Source organism: Adelges cooleyi, unplaced genomic scaffold (assembly GCF_023614345.1).
Source record: "Adelges cooleyi isolate 19-005CV unplaced genomic scaffold, UGA_ACOO_1.1 ACOO_flye_CR_arks_rails_tigmint_CR_PRNA_381, whole genome shotgun sequence".
Lineage (NCBI taxonomy): Eukaryota > Metazoa > Arthropoda > Insecta > Hemiptera > Adelgidae > Adelges > Adelges cooleyi.
Window position 1 is genome coordinate 1832665 of NW_026096058.1, and position 20800 is coordinate 1853464.

At 36.0% G+C, this 20800-nt stretch overlaps 4 protein-coding genes across 7 annotated transcripts in view; 2 read left to right on the plus strand and 2 right to left on the minus strand.

The window, feature by feature from the left end:
- Window positions 1-145: 145 nt before the first annotated feature.
- On the minus strand, window positions 146-2134 carry LOC126841433 (probable asparagine--tRNA ligase, mitochondrial). Of its 2 annotated transcripts, none has more exons than XM_050577921.1 (3): window positions 1757-1876; window positions 630-1676; window positions 146-563 (listed from the first exon to the last, which is right to left on the minus strand). In XM_050577921.1, exons 2-3 carry the CDS (start codon window positions 1659-1661, stop codon window positions 294-296), a joined length of 1302 nt encoding a protein of 433 aa, XP_050433878.1. In that variant the 5' UTR covers window positions 1662-1676; window positions 1757-1876; the 3' UTR covers window positions 146-293. The 2 variants fall into 2 exon arrangements, with proteins under 2 accessions (XP_050433878.1, XP_050433877.1); XM_050577920.1 differs by having other exon boundaries at window positions 147-563; window positions 1847-2134.
- Window positions 2135-2449: 315 nt separating this feature from the next.
- LOC126841323 (cytoplasmic FMR1-interacting protein) lies at window positions 2450-7552 on the plus strand. The gene is made up of 12 exons (XM_050577726.1): window positions 2450-2961; window positions 3024-3203; window positions 3287-3694; window positions 3761-3865; window positions 3950-4691; window positions 4762-4932; window positions 5015-5646; window positions 5708-6041; window positions 6126-6616; window positions 6710-6948; window positions 7021-7168; window positions 7245-7552. Exons 1-12 carry the CDS (start codon window positions 2752-2754, stop codon window positions 7440-7442), a joined length of 3858 nt encoding a protein of 1285 aa, XP_050433683.1. The 5' UTR covers window positions 2450-2751; the 3' UTR covers window positions 7443-7552.
- Window positions 7553-8223: 671 nt separating this feature from the next.
- LOC126841324 (WD repeat-containing protein 55 homolog) lies at window positions 8224-11282 on the minus strand. Of its 3 annotated transcripts, XM_050577728.1 has the most exons (9): window positions 10921-10981; window positions 10644-10802; window positions 10003-10387; window positions 9742-9933; window positions 9501-9574; window positions 9264-9424; window positions 8846-9066; window positions 8453-8753; window positions 8224-8369 (listed from the first exon to the last, which is right to left on the minus strand). In XM_050577728.1, the coding sequence occupies exons 2-8, from the start codon at window positions 10795-10797 to the stop codon at window positions 8492-8494; spliced, it is 1449 nt and encodes a 482-aa protein (XP_050433685.1). In that variant the 5' UTR covers window positions 10798-10802; window positions 10921-10981; the 3' UTR covers window positions 8224-8369; window positions 8453-8491. The 3 variants fall into 3 exon arrangements, with proteins under 3 accessions (XP_050433685.1, XP_050433686.1, XP_050433684.1); XM_050577729.1 differs by lacking the exons at window positions 8224-8369; window positions 10921-10981 and adding an exon at window positions 11003-11282 and having other exon boundaries at window positions 8385-8753; XM_050577727.1 differs by lacking the exon at window positions 8224-8369 and having other exon boundaries at window positions 8385-8753.
- Window positions 11283-17408: 6126 nt separating this feature from the next.
- The window catches only part of LOC126841390 (ubiquitin-like protein 3), a 34674-nt gene continuing 31282 nt past the window's right edge, over window positions 17409-20800 (plus strand). The window contains exon 1 of the mRNA XM_050577843.1: window positions 17409-18201. Coding sequence (XP_050433800.1) covers window positions 18166-18201 — 36 coding nt within the window. The 5' untranslated portion in view covers window positions 17409-18165. The remainder of the gene's footprint in view (window positions 18202-20800) is intronic.

Here is a 20800-nt window from a genome sequence, read left to right on the forward strand (position 1 = left end):
AACTCCTCGTAATGTGCAACAAGGAACATCAAGAGTAACTGAGATTTAGTTTTTTTTTTGTTAATTCAGTAGGTTGTTCAACGCGACGTTTATTTAATTGGATTGTTTTTGCTAACGACGTAAAAATATAATTTTTTTCAATAAACGAGTAATTCAACAAAATTTTTAGTTGAGTTTTTATTTATTTTCAAGTACACCCAATTAATAATAACAAATAGGTTTTTCACTACACAGAAATGAGAAAGAGAACTTTCTCAAATCGATAATATCGACGATGTTGCCGATACAAATGGTTAAGTTTTACAATTATGCGGGTAACGAGGGAACGCGACGGTGTCTTTGATGTTTTGGACGTTGAGCAACACTTGGATGAATCGTTCGAATCCTATTCCGAAACCGGCAGTCGGCACGTTGCCGTACTTCCTCAACTCTAAGTACCAATCCAGTTTGTCCAGCAACCCAATTTGCGATAGCTTCTCTCGTAACGCATCGTAATCGTCTTCACGTACGCTGCCGCCGCATAATTCGCCGACGTTCGGACACAGCAGATCCACGGTCGATACCTGTAAGTGTACAAGTGTTTAAAAAAACCGATCCCTAATAATTGTTGCCGAAGAAAACGTACTCACCAACAAACTGTTGTCGGGCGACGCTTTGGCGTAAAACGGCTTGAGCTCTTGCGGCCAATCCACGACGAAAATAGGTTTGTTGCCGTTGTATTGGACTAAAAACAATTCGTGTTCTTTGGTCAACGATCTACCTCGGACTAGAGGTTTCTTGAAATTGTCATTTGCCTTCTCGAGAACGTTGCACGCTTGTTCGTAACTCATCACTTCGTACGGAGTTTTGACTAGGTTCGTTAAATCGTACTCTTCGGACGTGCCATTTGATTTTCTGTAAAAATCAATTTCATCGCCGCAATTGGCTAACAGTTTTTCGACAACAGACGACGTGGTATTTTCTATGACGGCCAACAGTTGTTCTATGTTGCCGATAAAAGCTTGTTCGGCTTCGATCATGTAAAATTCCGATAAATGCAGTCTGGATTTGGAATTCTCCGCTCTAAACGTCGGACCGATAGTGTACACTTTGGTCAATGCCCGGGCCAAGCACTCCAGATGCAATTGACCGGACACCGTTAAGTACGTCCGACCGTTGAAAAACGCCTCAAAGGACGATTGGTTGTCTTTGGAAATCATGGTTTTGATCATGTTTTCATTTTCAGGCCGAACTACAAACACTTCGCCGGCGCCTTCGCAATCGTTGGACGACAACACGGGCACGTTCACTTCGGTGTAGCCGTCTTTGGAAAACGTATTCCTGACGGCCGTGGACAATCGGTCTCTGATACGCAATAGACTGCCGAAATCGGCCGTACGCGGTCGCATGTGTAAATGTTGACGTACGTAATCGGATTGGTAGGTCTTTCTGGGCGCAAACGGATAACCGTCCTCGACAGAACACGGTCCGTGCACGGAAACACAGTCGGCGGACAATTCGAGCTGATCGTTCCGATTGACGGCCAACACACCTTGCGCTTCGAACGAAGCACCGTAGGACAGCGAATCGGGCGTCCTATCTCTGGGTATTACCACTTGAAGACGTCGATGAGTAGAACCGTCGTCTAGATCTACGAACATCTTGTCTTTCATTTTGCGCATCGCTCTGGCCCATCCCTAAAACGAGCCATATCCAAATATTTTTAATGCAAAAATAAGCAAGTAAGTCATATTATAGTAATTTATAATAACAGTACCTAGGATTTTTTTTATAGCTTCGTGCAGATTGTTTTTGGACCCGGCTTTAAAATCCACAATCACAGGTATTACTATTTATATTTTATTACCTTTAGTTTTTTTTTACAACCGATCGGTCGCGTTTCGAAAATATCTTTGACCGAAGTGCTGGAATAAAATCTTTTCAACGGACACAGTTTAAATAGCGACATGGCGACTATGAATATTGTTATTAATTAAACTTAATACGAAGTGAATAAAGACTTAGACATATTTTTATGAGTACAAAAAAAGCTGAACGATATATTTATTATTTTACAAACTGAAAAACATTGTATAAGTGTAAAGTGAATAAGTCATTACTCATTTCGTTTGGCATATTCAAAAATTGATACTCGATTTTGCAGCGGTATGAACTTACCAGCGGTACTCGAATCGAATGATAACAGCGACCGATCAGATGTTAGACACCAAATGGTATAAACATGTTTGCGCTGATAACAGTGTAACAACAATCGTATGTACCGCGTCGAGACCAAAGGTATGCCGGCGGCTCGCGTTATCAGTTTTTACAAAATGGTCACCGGTATCGGACTACGCGATCCGGCGTCCATTTTGCGCTTATCACGATTAGCCGACATACCTGCGGTTTTTTTCTTCGACGCGTTGTGCAACTACACTGCGTCAATCACAAAATATAATAAAAAAAAAAAAATAGGTGTATCATACAAACGGCGTCGGATACGACGAATTCGTCGACTGATATTAAATTCCTTTTTATAATTTAATTAAATCCAATCGACGGTACCGCCGTTTGTGTGTATTAAAATGGTTAAACGTTGTTGTTTTTGCTTTCTACACAATCGAAAAGTCAAACATTCGCGTGTCAGTTCAAGTTTAGTGTAAAAAAAACAAACAAACTTTATAACACTGTTATAATAATACATAATATATTTCTTTCTTGTACACCTGTTTAATATATATTTTCATTAATACTTCCTCTTACAACCGAGTCATGGCCACAGACAAAGTAACGTTGACCGACGCCTTGTCCAACGTGGACGTACTCGATGAACTCACGTTGCCCGACGAACAGCCGTGCATCGAAGCGCAACCGTGTTCGATATTGTACCAGGCCGACTTCGATACAAACTTCGAAGACCGCAACGGCTTTGTCACGGGCATTGCCAAGTACATCGAAGAAGCCACCGTACACGCCAGTCTGGTAAGTTATTATTAATCGATTAGCAAAATTTCTCCGTACTTAGCTTTGTACAATTCGTTTAGAACGAGCTGTTGGACGAGGGTCAGGTACACGCCGTCATGTTGTACACTTGGCGATGTTGCTCGCGCGCAATTCCTCAGCCCAAGTCCAACGAGCAACCCAATCGCGTCGAGATCTACGAAAAGACTGTCGAAGTGCTGGGGCCTGAAGTCAACAAGCTCCTTCAGTTTATGTACTTCCAAGTGAGTAGTGTTTAAACCTCTAAAATTTACACTACCTTCTCGAATAGTAGTGTACTAATTTGTTTTTTGCCTCCGCGCTCAAGCGCAAAGCCATTGAACGGTTTTGCGGAGAAGTCAAACGTTTGTGCCACGCCGAAAAGCGTAAGGATTTCGTGTCCGAAGCGTATCTGTTGACGCTCGGAAAATTCATCAACATGTTTGCCGTGCTCGACGAATTGAAAAACATGAAGTCCAGCGTGAAAAACGATTATTCCAGTTATCGACGTGCCGCTCAGTTTCTGAAAGTCATGGCCGATTCGCATACCCTACAAGAGTCGCAAAACTTGTCCATGTTTTTGGCCACTCAAAACAAAATCCGTGACACGGTGAAAGAGAATTTAGAGAAAATACCGGCGTACGAAGAGTTGTTGTCGGATGTCGTCAACTTGTGCGTTCAGATGTTCGAATCGAAAATGTACCTTACGCCGTCTGAAAAACATATGCTGGTCAAAGTTAGTAACAACAGCTAATTATTTACCGTCACCGAGGTTTGTTAATATAACGAAAAAATGTTTTAGGTGATGGGATTTGGATTGTTTCTGATGGATAACGAATTGTGTAACATCAACAAGTTGGATCACAAAAAGAAACTCAACTTGGGAAAAATCGACAGGATTTTCAAGGTACAATTTCAATCGGCGGCTTATTATCTATACTTATTGGGGACATTGTAATTGAATAATATTGTGTTTAATTTGTTGATTTAGAATTTAGAAGTAGTCCCTTTGTTCGGTGACATGCAAATCGCGCCGTTCAACTATATCAAGCGATCCAAACACTTTGAGCCGGGACGATGGCCGTTGTCGAGTTCACTGCAAATTAGCCCTCAAGCCGACCTCATGGTGCATTTACCGCAAATCCGAGAAGATCACGTCAAGTACATAAGCGAGTTGGCGCGTTACAGCAACGAAGTGACCACCACGTACAAAGAAACGAGGACGGACATCGAAAACAAAGACACGGCCGAGTTGGCGCTGAGAGGCTTGCAACTGTTGTCCGAATGGACGAGCGTGGTGACGGAGCTATATTCGTGGAAACTGCTACATCCCACCGACCATCATCAGAACAAAGAATGCCCGATAGAGGCCGAGGAGTACGAGAGAGCGACCCGCTACAATTACACGGACGAGGAAAAGTTTGCGCTCATCGAAGTGATCGCCATGATCAAAGGTCTACAGGTGCTGATGGCGCGCATGGAAACGGTTTTCACGGACACCATCCGCCGTAATATTTACGCCGAACTGCAAGATTTCGTGCAGCTCATATTGAGAGAACCGTTGAGGAAAGCGATTAAAAACAAACGAGATTTGATCCGCAGTATACTGGTGTCGGTCCGAGAAACGTGTGCCGACTGGCAGAGAGGCGTGGAGCCTTCGGCGGATCCGGCTCTGAAAGGAAAAAAGGACCCGGACGTCGGGTTCGGAATCAAAGTGCCCAGAAGGAATGTCGGTTAGTATGCAAAATCAGAATTTTTTTAATAAGTCTACGAAATTCTACTTATCGTTTAATCGCCGTTTAGGTCCGTCGTCCACTCAACTCTACATGGTCAGAACAATGTTGGAATCGTTGATTGCCGACAAATCCGGCGGCAAACGTACCCTTCGCAAAGACATCGACGGACAGTATCTTATGCAGATAGATCAGTTTCACAAGACTTCTTTTTTCTGGAGTTATCTACTTGGGTTTAGTCGTACGTATTGCCGTTGTGTTTAATCAAAGTAGTACTTTTCTAGCTTCTGATTGGATAAATTATTGTAATATTATTGTTTTAGAATCTTTGCAACAGTGTTGTGACCTGTCCCAGTTGTGGTATCGAGAGTTCTATTTGGAAATGACCATGGCCAGACGTATACAGAAATGCACCGTCAAACATCAGCACAACGAAGAGTGCAGCGATCTGATCACCATGGAAAAGCGCATTCAGTTCCCCATCGAAATGTCGATGCCCTGGATCCTGACCGATCACATATTGAAAACCAAAGAGCCGTCCATGATGGAGTACGTTCTGTACCCGTTGGACTTGTACAACGACAGCGCGCAGTACGCCCTCACCGTTTTCCGGAAACAATTTTTGTACGACGAGGTCGAGGCCGAAGTGAACTTATGTTTCGACCAGTTTGTCTACAAACTGAGCGAACAGATTTTCGCGCACTACAAACAGCTGGCTTCGAGCATACTCTTGGACAAAAGGTTCCGCGTGGAGTGTGTCGCCATGGGCACTTACCTTGTGCTGTATCCTAGGGCTAACCGATACGAAACCTTACTAAAACAGAGACACGTCCAACTGCTGGGACGCAGTGTCGATTTGAACAAGTTGATCACGCAACGAGTAAACGCCGACATGTTGAAATCGTTAGAACTGGCCATAGCCAAGTTTGAAGGCGGCGACATCACCGGCATTGTGGTACGTACACCGTTGTTTTGTGGCGTCGCTTCGAATGCTTAAACGTGTATTTCTATTGCAGGAACTGGAGGGAATAATGCAAGTGAACAGATTGTGTCACAAGTTGTTGAGCAAACTGCTGGCTCTGGACGAGTTTGACGCAATGTTCCGCGAAGCCAACCACAACGTCTTGGCTCCTTACGGTCGCATCACGTTGCACGTATTTTGGGAGCTCAACTATGATTTCTTACCCAACTATTGCTACAACGCCGCCACCAACCGTTTCGTCAAGTTCAAAGGACTGAACTTCACCCAAGACGTGCACAGAGACAAGCCGCCTCAAATGGGCCATCAGTATCTGTGGGGAAGCAAACAACTGAATCTGGCTTACACTACTATTTACGGACAATACACCGGTACGTGGCCAACGGGTCGTCGACTGATTAACTAACCGAATAGAGGAGTTTTAATGAGTTTGTGTGTCTGTTGTTCGATTTCAGGATTTGTCGGAGCGCCACATTTTCGCACCATGTGCAAAATGTTAGGCTACCAAGGCATCGCTGTGGTCATGGAGGAACTGTTGAAAATTGTCAAGTCGTTGATTCAAGGCAACCTGTTGCAATTCGCCAAGACCCTGATGGAAGCCATGCCCCGACAGTGCAAACTTCCCAGGTACGATTACGGGTCGCCCGGCGTGCTGGGCTACTATCACGCTCAGCTGAACGACATCGTACAGTATCCCGACGCCAAGACCGAACTGTTTCACAACTTCCGCGAGCTGGGCAACACCATCTTGTTTTGTCTGCTCATGGAACAAGCGTTGTCCCAAGAGGAGGTGTGCGACCTCTTGCACGCGGCACCGTTCCAGAACATTTTGCCCAGGCCGTTCACCAAGGAGGGAGAGAAAGCCGAAAGCAAACAAAAGCGGCTCGAAGCAAAGTATGCCGCCCTGCAAATCGTACCCAACATGGAACGTTACGGAACCGCCAAGGTTTGTGTCGTGGGTTCATCTCCGTTCCCACTTACCATTAACCGGTGTTCGCTTTAATTTATCGATACTAATTTACAACGTTTGTTGTCTTAGCAAGTCGGAATAGCTCGCGACGGAGATTTGTTGACGCGTGAACGGTTGTGTTGCGGCTTGTCCATCTTCGAAGTGGTGCTTTCGAGGTTGCGCGGCATGTTGGACGATCCAGTGTGGGTCGGACCGCCTCCGCAGAACGGCGTTATGAACATTGACGAATGCACCGAATTCCATCGGTTGTGGTCGGCTCTTCAGTTTGTCTATTGCATTCCAGTCGGCGATACGGAATTCACCGTCGAGTCAGTAGTGCACTTGTATAGAATATAATCGACCCGTAAAAAATATATTATAATAAATTTGTCGATTTACAGACAACTGTTCGGTGAAGGTCTGCACTGGGCCGGTTGCACGATGATCGTACTGTTGGGCCAACAACGGCGGTTCGAAGCGTTGGACTTTTGCTATCATATCCTCAGAGTGCAGAGGGTCGACAGTAAGGACGACAACGTCAAAGGAATCGTGAGTGGCCGTTCCGTAGCCATAAGTCACTCGTCTTTGTAATTTAATAATAGTGTACATTTTTATTTTGTCGCAGCATTTGAAACGCATGGTCGACAGAATACGCAGGTTCCAAGTGTTGAACTCGCAGATATTCGCCACGTTGAACAAGTTTTTGAAAACAAACGAAGCCGACGCCAGCGCCGTAGAACACGTCAGATGTTTCCCGCCGCCTGTCCATCCGTCGCACCCGTCGTCTCATTACTATCGGCCCGACCAGACAGGATCTCGATAATCTCTTCAGCCGTTCATACCGGACAAACTACATACACAATATATTTTTTAATCGACGTATTATTTAATTATAATTATTTTAGCAATTTACTATTATTTTATGTACGTATTTCTAAATATTATATATTTATTTTAATTTAATGTTAAATCGTCTCCCATAAAAATGAAGAAAAAAAAAACCTTAACATATGTAAAATCGTTGCGTTTGTATTGTTAATTATTATTTCTGCAGTATCGGTAAATTGTCGGTTTACTAGTAAATAATATTAATAATATAATATCTTAGCCGTAATTTAATTTAGTTTGTATACATTCCAAACCTACTTTTGTTAATAACATAAGCTCACTATGATTGTACACACGTCTTTGGAGTTGTACTCGATATTATTATTATTATTATTATATTGTAAATACCTAAATAATAATTTTTAATACTTACAGTCTATGTTATATCATTGGAAACACATTTTGAGACTTGAATAAAATGATTTATTATTATACCTATTTATTGCAAATAGCGTAGTTTAAATTATCGATTTGTACGACTACGTTTATTTATGTTTAAGCAAATTACTAAAATAGTAGTATAGTAATATTCGAATGTGTATTTTTAGAAAATATTTTCCGACACATTTTGGATTTTTCTCTATTATTTTTAGGGGAAAATGTAAAATAAAAAAAAATAATTTAAATGTTTTTTTTACAGTTGAAAAAAAGTATAATAATTTTTCAAACTCGATAAATTTATCGATACAATGTTATTTTTCTTCTTAAACATCATAGAATATGGTTTGAATTCCATAAATTTTAAAAGACCAATTAAATTTAACAGTATACAGTCTTTGTGTAAAAATACACCAGCGGTTTATAATACAAATTTTAGCCCAGGTCACGTTGTTATTTTATCTACTTTGTCGTACGAGAAACTCTAAAAACAAGATTACAAGATTAATAGCAATATATAATTATATTCATTTTTACAATATTTTTAGACACAACGATGTTATTTACATTTTTTAAACGTAGTAGACGACTTTTATTTTGTTTTTATTATTGAAGGCCAGAGAAGAAGTCCGTAGCGTTGACGGCGTTCGACGACGGAAGGTTAAAGTCTTTGGCGTTGACAGTCTTTAAATGCTTTTTGATATCGAAATCTTCGAAAAATTCTATATTCCAAAACTTGACGATGTTACTGAAACACGAAGACGAGGCGATGAGTCGTCCGTTATCGGATATGTCCAACATATCGACGGACGTCGCCTGATGGTGTCCGACTATACCCAGATGACAGTTGGGAAATAGATTTGTCGCCCTGTGGACGTAAAATTAAAAATAAAATCGGGATAAAGCGAAATTGTATTAAAAATACAACAGTAGTCGTCCAAATTAAAAATCATTTTTAACCTGATTTTTCCGTTGTCCAAAGCGCTCAAGACGATATTCTCGGTGACGGGCACTAACTTGTTGACGACGGCCCCTTTGTCGACACAAGGGAATTCGTCGTTGTACACGGCGTAGTCGCCGGCGTTGAACGTGATCAACGATCCCTCGCCTGTGCCGCACACCACCTTTGTTTTACGCTTCATCGTCACGCAACTCGTCAACACCGATTTGTAGGGTTCGGACTGGGAGAATAATAAAATACGAAAAATTAAATAAATGACTACAAATATTTTTGTATTATTTTTATGTAAGCTTGTTTTCGATAAGAAAGTATTTTTTTTTTTTAACTGAATAATACAAAAAAACAAATATTAATTATTGATTCAATATTTAGTATGTATTGATTGAAAAGGAAACTAAAATAAAAGACTCTTTATACCTGTAAAATCATTTTTTTCGTAGCTAAATCTATAACAGTCAAAACGCCGTCGCTCGAAGCGCAAGCCAGCCGACTCTTGTCGTCTAAAGCAATTATAGAGTTTATACTGTCGTCGGTTTTTTTCAATGAAAATCGACAACCGTGCGCTCTTACGTCCCACACTAACAATAAAAACGTGAATATCGAAAATTAATTGTTTACATTGTAACAGTCAAATAATAGTAGTTTACTCCTTACCGTTTACTATGCCGTCTTCGTCACCAGTAGCGAACGAGTTTTCGTCGAGAAGACACAACGACGTTATAAAACCTCTGAAAACGAAATTAAAATTATAATAATACGATTTTAGAGAAAATAAAACAACTGTATTTATATAGAGTGCCGTCGCAACACGTCTTCCAATCCTGGAAATCGGTTTTGAGACAAAAAAAAAAAAAAAAACCTAATGGCGCGGTAGTCTAACTATGTAAAAACTAACCCGTCTTTATGAGCTTTTTCAAAATACACTTTCATTTTGCCAGTTTCAATGTCGGACACCGATACATTGTTTTCTTTACAAGCCGAATAAATGCTCTGTCCAGATTCGTCAAATTCTAAAATCATGACTTTCTTCAAATGAACATTATCGTTGGTCCTCAAGTGTTCATTCCTTTCGTTGTTGTAAGTGTACCTGTAAAAAAAATGTAAAAAAAAAAAATTATCTAAAACGTATTACATATTTTTTCGGGACAGAACGTACATAGATATATCACCGTTTGACAAACCGAATGCAATGACATTGGTGCACGGATGAAAAGACAACGCACTGACGAGGACGTTACTGCCGACGTTCAAATTTGGCGGATGGTTTCTATTTCTTGTCGAACTGGCAGCAAGGAAAGCGGCTACAACATCATCTTCTTCTTCTTCTTCGTCTTCATCGTCGTCATCATCGTCATTACTGTCACTGTCGTCGTCATCGTCACATCCGTTAGGCACTAAGTTTTGATCATCGTCGTCGTCGCCGTCGTCTGATGTCCCGTCTGTGTCGTCTCCCATATTGTCAATATCGTCGCTGTCGTCGGACATTGATACGTCACCGTCGAAAAGATCGTTGGCATAGTCGTGTTCGCTTATCCAACTGACTGAAAAAATATTGATATTTTGTAAAACCTAAATCTACAATTTTAAATACGTTTAACATGCATATTTTTTTAAAGGGTTTGAATTTCAAGCTTGAACAGCTACAACATTTTAATTTAACAATCTTGAAAACTTAAGAGGGCGAATTAACCACGATTTATCACAACGATTGGTTTTGATTGATAGCGATCTATTGGAGACGTCAAACGGAAACCGACGTTGCTGCGATATACATATTCAGTTTTCTACGATCGTTACCTATGCTCGAGTCCGATGTGGAACCGTTACTGGACGACGACCGTTCGGCATCGGCATCGCCATCGACTTGTTCTTCGTCGTTGTCCACTTCGTCGACTTCTTCGTCGGATACGGGCAAATCGTCGATAGGTTTTTGGTACTCAGGCAAACACATTTCACCTGTAAACGATTTGGTTAATTTTTTTTTTTTAAAACATGGATACGTTATATGATAATGTATAGCAATTATTATTATTATAATTATTGTACATGTAAAAAAAAAATGCAACATACTGACCTTAGTCCGGAAAACCAAAAAAAAAAAAAAAAACGACTGAATAATAGTGGAAAAAAAAAATAATAATAACGTGACCACTTACGGTACGAGTCGAATGCGGTAAATAAGATTAAAAAAAAAAAACAAAAACCTATTACCGTGATATTGTAATATTAGTCTATTTATTTATTGGCTTTTACACGGCGATAAGTCGGCATTGTGTTTATTAAACGAAAATATTGATAAACAAATAATAATAATGTTCCACTATAAACACGCGAAAAAGACCGGAGTACGCGGTCCACGAGACACTGGGATGAGATAATGGCCAACAAATATTATGAATGTATACATGTATATTATACTATATTTATATACACATATATTATAAAACGTCTTACAATACCGAGACGGTGGGAAAAAAGTCAATAGGTACAATCGCAGAATAGAATCTGTTCTGTGATAATAATATTATGTAAATCAGACAACTTTGTGGCGCTCTCTGTTGGTCGAATTTTGCAGCTACCAAATCGTTTGGACATATTAGCGCGCCAATTTTAAATTTTGACAAATTACAAAGTAACAGTTAATGTATAATAGGTACATAATGCTATTTTTTTTATGTACAAATGTATAATATGTATTTATGTTTTTAAACTGTATCATGATAATAACTATATTACTCTATTATAATATAATATTTAATTGTCATTAATAAAGATGGGAAATGTCGATTATAATCGTTTTAATTTAGAAAAATATCTCTCTGTTGTTGCAGTGGTTACTGTTGAAGGAAATATTATTTAAAAAAATAATTTACGACCAAATGATTATTTTCAAGAATAAATTGCAAAGCTTCAACAACCGAGCACTGGAGGAATTATTTTACGAATCATCTGGGTGCAATTCAATACCCTCAATGTCACCATCCAATGTCGTGTGTAGATCCTTGCAACACTTTAGCAACTCATCTTGATTAATATCTTTCAGTTCATTTAAAATTTAAATTATACAGGTAGCAAAATTGTATTTCCATGTTATTCGTACGTGATAAATATTTTTTTTTTAATGAAGCTTTATCTTTAGATATTTTACACGTCTTTATGTCGACTGCCACAGAGAAGAAAACCTTGGTTTTTGTCAATTTGAAGGTGATAAAAAAATAAAAACAAGCAGTAGCTTTAATCTTTTTAATCTTTGGCAAAAATAAGAATCTATGAAAAAAGTGGAAAATTTGTTTTTGCTTTCCTCAAAAGTTCCAAAAATCAAGTGACACGGTACTTACCGTGGATTAACACAAATCATTTGTATTGTTTAATTACAAATACAAGCAGTCTGCAGTGAAGTAGTTTACTGATAGATAGCACCTCAAGACTGTGAACTTCTTATAGTACAATTTTAGGCAATCGTAATATTATTATCTTTAATCGTGTAAGAAAAAAAATCGAATGAACCTTCTGCATTTCATGGAAGAAATTATTGACATTGGTCATGGAAGAAAAAAACACAAGAATTGATAACGGCATTCTGTCGCCTTATCAATGTATTAACTATTAACTTGAAAATCAAAAATAAATATTCAAATAGTAAATACAATTAAGTTTATTTTGCAGACGGTTTCGACGTTTGCTTTAATTCTTAAGCCATTAAAGTATAATTTAAATATGTGTATTTTTTAGCTTCGATGCGCGGCTGAGAAAATATTGTTTTTATAATGATGTGTATTATAATTTATTTTTGTCTCTGGGCAATTTCTTCAAATAGGAAACTTGTAGATCAGAAGTCGTGCCTCAATGGTACTTTATTCTGCCATAAGTTAGAAATGTTCACCTCTTGACAATTTCATATTTTTGAGATGAAAATCAAGGCGCTCTATAAGTTTTTATAATATAGATTAGTTACAAAAACCAAGTTACAAATTTTATTCTAGATTTTAATCGTTTGGCTATTTTTTGTCCGTAAATAATTTAATCTGATTTCTTTTTTTTCTTTTCTATAAAAGCATGTATTTTCGCGCAGCTACCCAAAACCAATAATTGGCCACGTCATTAGTTAATCTCGTTTTTTTCTTTTCATCGACACTACCTATCAGAAAGTATTGTTTCTTTGGTAACTATCTGAAAATCCATTGTTAAGTACGGTATTGTCATTTGTCATTAGGCACAGTGGTTTTACTGATATTTGTACTTTATTCGAAAGTGATTTCAGATAATTTTCAGTTAAAATAATATTTTTTTGCACTAGAAACGTATGAATAAATAAATAAATCAAATAAAAACTGATTAAAAAAAAAAAATGCTTGAAGGTATATTTTATGGAATTTACAGCGTTGACTTGTTTTATAAAAATATACATAAACGTACAAACTATACATACAAATAACGTGATCGTGTCAATTAACAAAAATGTTTTAGCACCAAAAATATGTCTCTTTTAAACTAATGAGGTTCACTAATGACTCATATTGACCTTTAACTAATTTACTTTAATTCGGGAATAATACCACGACACCTCGCTGTACATTTTTTTTTATAAATATGATGTAATGACATTGATTTTTTAATATATCCTGATTGAGGATTTTTTTTTAAAAATTTTTTTATCCGAGCTATTGTTCAAAATAACAGCGGCTTGGGGTGAACGTATGGGGAAGGCTTTGTCGCCCGCATGTCCGCATTTGTTAATGCTACCATTTATTTTCTTTTTAACAATAGGACAACTCAATTGTGTATTATAAATAGAATAAATCAATACACTACAGTAACAATCCGTATTTTCTTCGAAAACAAAAGCAATCACTTCTGTCGTAGGTCCTTGAAATATTTTCCCTGGAAAACGTCACACCACCCGTTTATTAACCCTTTAATGCGTCAATGGCATGATATATGAAAACCACTTTTATTCCTAGGGTAGACGTGCAGAATTATTTTAATGGTTCTTATAGCTTGCTGTCGTGCTATTGCCATTCTACTATAAATTATAATTATTTGTAAAATTCTTATTCGATGGACCATCAAAATCTAGTCAGAATCTAGTCATCTAGAAAGATGCCACCAAACTATAAACCTTTATAGTTTAGTGGCGCAAATTTCAGCTTTAGGAAATTTTCTGGACTTGGAATTATTTTGTACTTCTTTCGTAGCTAAATAAATGTAGAAGTATCGGTTTGTAATAAAATACAATTCCATCGGAACCGTTGCATGAAAAACATTCAACTTAGCATAAAGTATAACACAAGTCAATGTGAAATAAATCAATTCTTGTAATAGAAAACCTGTAGGTACTTATATAGATAAAAGTTATTTGGCTCATAAATCTTCTTCGGGCAAATATTAACCTTGGCAAATAGTATACAATTAAACGATACAGAATGTAACGATTTCAATGATATGTAATTGAATAATAATTAATAATTAATAATTGATAACCGATAAAAAAAATTGGATACCATCTATGTCACAGTCGAGCAAAAGTACAATTTTCAAATTTACACTTTTATTACATTTATGGCTTCTATAGCTTCTAGCCGCAGATGTTAAATATTTTATTGAATTTTAATTTTAAGTGGTAAAATATAGGCAATTTCTGGCAAAATTTAAATTTAGGGCTATTAATAATCTGTTAATAGTATTGTAAACTTATTAACACAGTAATGTGGATTCTTAATCGGTTTTTATATTATACATATTTTTTTCGTAAGATTAACATTGTCATTTCTATAGAAATATTTATAATTTATTGTTCTAATAAAAATAGATAGTTTTGTGCGAATCATAAAATGCCATTACTATACGACAAAATTTCTAAAGTTCAAAAATCAAAATGCTATGTTTTTAGATTATTTAGTCCTACAAGGTTTGATGAATTATACAAGAATAATATTTGTTTCATAATATACAAGTGTAATAATTATAAATATTTCACTGTTGTGGCATGGTTTGCAAACTTTCAAAACTAAAAAAAATATAGCAATTGCTGGAAACTGTATTTGAATAAAGTTTGTATTTAAAAATATTCGGTTTTTTTAAAGCAATTCCTTTAAGAACTTTTAAAGTATAAGTTCCTGCGCGTTTTACAACTTTTCAATTAAAATTCGTGATAAACTATTACATTGGAATTTGTTCATTTACAATATTTCAAATGGACTTTTTAGTTTTAAAAATTTTTGACTTACATTTCCGATGAAACTATATCAAATTCGCTTACATTTTAATTCCAAAATGTATTATTCGCAGTGTTTAACACATATACGATACCATTTAAAACTATAATATTAATCAGTGATAATACTTGTCTGTTTAATCAAAACTTAATAGATTATAACTTAGTATATTAAACATATAAACCGTTTAAATAGAATAAACGAAAAATGCGAACACGTTTGTTTACCGAGTCGACTGTTATATTATGGGTAACACATTTTTTTTCTTTCTTGACGAATAACCTTGAACTTATATTACCATGTAATTTCAAAACTCCAATAATTTACACAAAACTAATTATTTGAAATCAGAATTTGGTAATTGCAAATGAAACAAACACATTTAGAAAAATAACTTAAAATAAAATATGGGTAACACATTTTTTTCTTTCTTTACGAATAACCTTGAACTTATATTACCATGCAATTTAAAAACTCCAATAATTTACACAAAACTAATTATCAGAAATCAGAAATTGGTAATTGCAAATGAAACAAACTCATTTAGAAAAATTACTTAAAATAAAGAGCAATAAAAAAAAAATTTACTCTATTGTACAATTGTTTTTTTCTTATTTTGTCTAAATTTCAAAAAGCCAACGAACGGTGAACGATCCGGTACCGGATACCGGGTTAACGGTAAGGATTTTGCGGTTTATGATTCATTGGACACCCGCGGTACAACCGGAGGCATGTAAGCATATCATACATTGTTAGAGACGCTATGTAGGCTGTAGTCGCTGTGTACAGGGTAATTCAATATAACGATAAGACACTAATTATTCTCTTAAAAGTAATTGTAATAATTGTATTGTTTTTTTTTCTGGAGACACTTTAGTTTATGTTATTTTGCAATATAAGACATCATTCAAATATTTGTTAGATTTGTTTTTTTTTTCAGTTTTATCAATTTTTAAAACGGAAACGGTAAAGTATATATTTAACTAAATTTTTAAAGTAAGTTATGTTGCCCTAAAGTTAAAACGACTTTGTTGGCTAAAAATTGAAAAACTCAATACATCAGTATGTACTGACGCACATTATTTTAGAAAAACAATATTAATCGCTGCGCTCTCGCGTTGTGTAGAAAAGATCTTGGAGTTATTTTCGATTCGAAATTGTTATTTAACTTGCATATAATAAGAAATTTAAAAAAAACCTCTGTTTTCTTTACAATTAAACGTAACTGTTTTAATTTCAACGACAACGATCCAATTACGTTTAAATAATTTATTCCTCTCTTATAAGACCTCATCTCGAGTACGCTTGTCTCATTTGGCAAACAAGAACTATAAGTCATAGTAACCTGCAAATTGAAGTAATTTCACTCCGGTTATGAATACATTCTCCAAATTATATTAAATTTAAAAACATTAAATTACAGAAGACGTTATTCTTAATTCACGTTGGGAAATTGTTAATGAACGACATTGACAATTCCTTCCTTCTTAGTCTAATATCCATTAAAATGAACCCTCGCAATATGCGAAGAAAGTACCTTTTTTTTGCGTTCCACAATTTTCTAAGAATTATTTAGCGTGTTCATTAAGTAACTTGTAAAAAATAATTTTTGTGGTTTTCTTAATATTTCTTTTTCCTTTACAACTATTTTATGTTATTGCTGTAAAAAAAAATTTCCATTTTTTCACTTAAAATTTGTCTATGCGTAATTTTAATCGTTGTTATCATTGTGCCTACTGTGATTTTGGGCACATATGCCCGTCAAATAAAAGCTAATAAATAAAATATAGAGCTATTTTTTTTTTTTTGCTACTCGATAAAGCATCTGTTATCATGTCGAAAATGAATACATTTCCAGTCGTGGGCTGTCTCGTTTTGTATGTGCGTATTATTGCCTACACAAAACTCCTCGATAACCGACCGACCGATGAATCACTCTGTATGTACAGTGTACACAGCGTATGATAGTACTTATACATATATATATATATATATATAATGTGCTCGTGTGTACACCGTGTAACTTGCCGAGCTGATGTGCATAGCGTTTTGTACACTGTTATGTATATATATATATATATATATTGTGTATATTTTTTTAATCAGTGTTGCCACGTTTCGCGGCCGTCGTCGGCGGCGGATGTACGCATGCACCTTGCGAACGGCGGCGGCGGTGGGGTACGAAACCACCTGACACGCCCCCACCACCGTTTTTTCCCCCCGGCCGTCACACGCACACACAAAGGATCCGCTATAGCATCTTCTAATCAAGCACGGCGCGCACAGTGCACAGTGCACACACACACACACACACACACACTGTTACGGATACGTTTTTTTTTTTTTTTTTTACATTACATTACACTGTTATTATTACCATTACTGTATATTTTATCGTCATTGTATAAATTATTATTAGTGTACACATTTTTAAAATTTTTTTTTTTTTCTCACATACGACTCGTTTCTCATTTTCGTGTGCGCGCCGCCGCCGCCGCCGATGCATAATACAAAATAATATTTTATTTGTCTTGTTACATTAATTCGGCCGCGTCATTAGCGTTCGGGTGCAGTTGGTGTCACGACGTCCGACCGAACGCGGTTCGTTCATTTTTGTTGTTCATAAAAAAAAAAAAAAATATATCGTCCTGCGATTTTTCCAATATAATATACTAATATAGTTTCGTTATTTCACCGTTGTGCGGCACGTTGTCGATACATTCTACAATGTACGTGCATCGTACCCGCGGCAATATGGCGTAGTGCGCTGCCCCGTTGCCCCGTCGCGATACACACTTGGACCGACCCTCGCCCCCGACAGAGCGGCGCAATACCGATAGTTGTTCATAGAGAATTTTTTTAACCGATTACAATTAATATAAATACAAAAATCAATTTATCCGTAGACGAGAAAACGACGAGTGTGTGAAACGCGGTGTTATTGTGCCTTGTGTGCGGTGACAATTTCGAATACACCGTCAAACTCATCGGTGGTACGGTCGTCGCTGTGCGGTCGGCGACCAGCTGACGGACTTCCATGAATCCGTCAACGGATATCGTACTAGCTTAACTTCCGCAACCGTACAACGATCACGACAAGCGACATGACCACGTCAATCAGATCCATTCCGTCTGATAAGGTAAGTCTTTCAACCCTATCGACGTTTTTACCGTACACACCTAGTCCTGTGTCCGTATCGTAGTCGAGTTCATCGAGGACCGTAACACTATCGTCGAAAATGTTGTAAAAGAAAAAAGAAAGTCTCCCTAAGTACACCGAAACGTAGCCTTTGGAAATTCGTATTAATCCCTGTGTTATACCCGTATCAAAGGGATTGAATAAACAGATAATCTTATAATAACGTGTCAACGTGTTGCGTAAAGTAACGGTCGACATTTGGTGTATTGCGTTAACCCAAGTCATCAAAGAGAAAGTTCTGATGTTGTGTACAACAGAATTGGATATAATAATATACTTGTAACGTTATTTCGGAACTATAGTAATTATCATTTGATTGTGTTCAGTTAAAAAAAAAAACTAATTTAATAAATATAAATACTGTGGCGGCGTTAAAACACTTGATAATGAACAATAATATAAGTTGAGTTTTAAAAGCAATTTTTTTTTTGCCGTTAAATTGATCATTGAATTGCATATTTATATTAGTAATTACCAATTATTAATCAATTTGTCAAATTTGTTAAATTAAACTATTATTATTAATTAAAAACATTTTAAATCATCAAACAAGAGATACTAGTCGTTGGGTGAGAGTTAAATTTGTCACTATTAAATCACTGTGCTATCATTCCTATTTTTAATATTTTGGTTTTTAATTTTACCCAGTTTATAAGAGTTTAAAAGAGAAAATTATTAACTACCGTTTTATTATTATTATCGTTATTTTCTAAACAGTTAAACGTTGTTTTTATCTTTAATGATTTAATTTCTATGCAAATTCCACAGCGACAAAGCAATTTAGTACTACAATGTTGTTATTTATTCATTTTTTTAATGTTATTTTGAAGTGATTGAAGAAATACTTAAAAAAAAAAAAATTATTAAATGTTAACAAACAATGCTAAAAAATGTATTCTAATTGAGGCTTTGAACCCAAATTATATATTTGAGTTACATTTAATAATTAATTGGGTTAATATTGGTTATGGTTTTATTATGAAAAATTGGGTTCAATTCATAGCGGTATTGGTTTTTGGAATTCAGGTTTTTATTGTTGGTGACATTTTGATTTTTCCATGTTAAATGTCAATTATTAATATTTGCATTTGATTTCCATTATAACATACTTGAACGGTCGATTGGCCAAAAAAAATATTCATAGAAGTTTTAACTAAGTTTGTGTACTGTGTCGTTGTGTAAACCTTTTCTTAGAAAGTGCCATCGTATTTAATTATAAATAGGAACACTAGTTTGGCAGTTAATTAATGAGTTCCCGAAAGTTTTCTCCGTTGCAAAATTGTCCTTATTGTGTTAATACTTACTGACGGAATACGGACTGTGTGCCGCGTAACCCATATTAAAAGTTATATATTATACAAATCATTGATTCTGGATTATTGATTAGTTTGTCGTTGTTTATATAACTTTACATGTGCCACTGGTCACGTTTATGTTCAATTAAATTTTTAGTAATTGATATTACTGAATATGTATAATATTACTGATTGAATAATTAATGTTATGAAATTAAGTTATATTGGTATCAAGAAGTATAGAAATAGAAGATTTAATTAGGTGTGCAGTACGTTCTAATTATTAATCGTGTAATTTACATTTATGAATTCATTAGAATATACATTTTTTTTGCTTTGTCGCTTTTTTTGTAATTGTTCGAAAAAAACTGGATTTGTAAAATATAATACAAATACAATTTGCATATATATATATATATATATAACCCTTACAGTAATATTTATAACCAAATACTGAGATAATCAAATACGTTAACGAACTCTTGTATTATGTTTAACTACGACGTAGTGCAAAACTCTCTCTAATATACATTTTTGCATCCAAAATATATTATACATTTTATATTTAATAATCTATTTTTCATAAAAAAAGAGACAAAGTTCTTGTGTAATCACCTATGAGTGTTTTGTAATTTCATTGTTAAACCATTGACTGACATTACGTTTACAAATTAATTGATTTATTGATTAATAACAAAAAAAAGACAATAGTTTTGCAATCGTCTCTTTGTCGCTTGAAAGGTATTTAATTATTTACGTACGTTTGATCGTACTTCAGTAGGATTAGTACTTTTGTCATTAAATAATATTTACATTGATGGAAAATTTGGTATTGAGAAATGTTGTCGAGTAATTTCTTTAGTAATAAATGTTGATGAAAAGTATTGTCATGTTGGCGACAAAGCAGAACCTTTTTCGGGTACTTAACAAAACCCACATTTTTGGGTTTTTTTATTTTGCTAAAATTTAGAAAATGATTTAAAAAAAGTAAGGGTTGAACAGCGTTGGTCGTAACTAACCCGTCGATTTCGCTAAAATATGGGGGTGGGGGGGTGTTAAAGCACTGGAAATATTAGAAATCCCTTTTCCTCCCCGAGTACTTTTTGTACGAAACACAAAGAAATTATTTTTCTGACGGGGGGGGGGGGTGCTAATTTCAAAACTAGGGATGCTCATCACACCCCCTCTCACGCTTCCCCCCTCCACAATTCGCGCTTATGGTTCTGACGACAGCTGTTCTACTAT